The sequence below is a fragment of the Phaethon lepturus genome, unplaced genomic scaffold (genome assembly GCF_000687285.1).
Source record: "Phaethon lepturus isolate BGI_N335 unplaced genomic scaffold, ASM68728v1 scaffold52077, whole genome shotgun sequence".
In the NCBI taxonomy this organism is placed as follows: domain Eukaryota; kingdom Metazoa; phylum Chordata; class Aves; order Phaethontiformes; family Phaethontidae; genus Phaethon; species Phaethon lepturus.
Genome location: NW_010552140.1, coordinates 1 through 347, shown reverse-complemented (window position 1 = coordinate 347; position 347 = coordinate 1). Strand labels below are relative to the sequence as shown.

At 66.3% G+C, this 347-nt stretch overlaps 1 protein-coding gene across 1 annotated transcript in view; it reads left to right on the top strand.

The window, feature by feature from the left end:
• MTMR14 (myotubularin related protein 14) overlaps positions 1–346 on the top strand; it is a gene marked incomplete at its 5' end in the record, with an annotated part of 27864 nt that extends 27518 nt beyond the window's left edge. Inside the window, one exon of the mRNA XM_010291122.1 lies at positions 90–346. Within this exon, the coding sequence (XP_010289424.1) occupies positions 90–267 (178 nt within the window). The remainder of the gene's footprint in view (positions 1–89) is intronic.
• Position 347: the final 1 nt, after the last annotated feature.

Here is a 347-nt window from a genome sequence, read left to right as displayed (position 1 = left end):
CTGCCAGCCTCCTGCCCCACGTCAGAAGTCAGAGCTGGGGTGGGGAGAGGGATGGCTGCAGTTGCTGACCATCCCCTTCTCTCTCCTAGGCTGGTGTCAGCGAGCGACCGTGAGTCCCGGCTGGAAGAAGTACGTTCTGCCTTTCTGGCCAGCTACAGCCGGACGATCGGCCTGAAGGCCGTGCCCCCCAGCCCCTCGGGGGCCATCGGCGGCCTTCTCGAGCAGTTCGTGCGGGGCGTGGGACTGAGAGGCAGCAGCACGCTCTGAGTGCAGCATTCCCGGACCGCTCTGGCTTGGAGAAGTTGGGCTGGTGGGACCCCCTGGCCAGGCTGGGACCTTCTTCCACG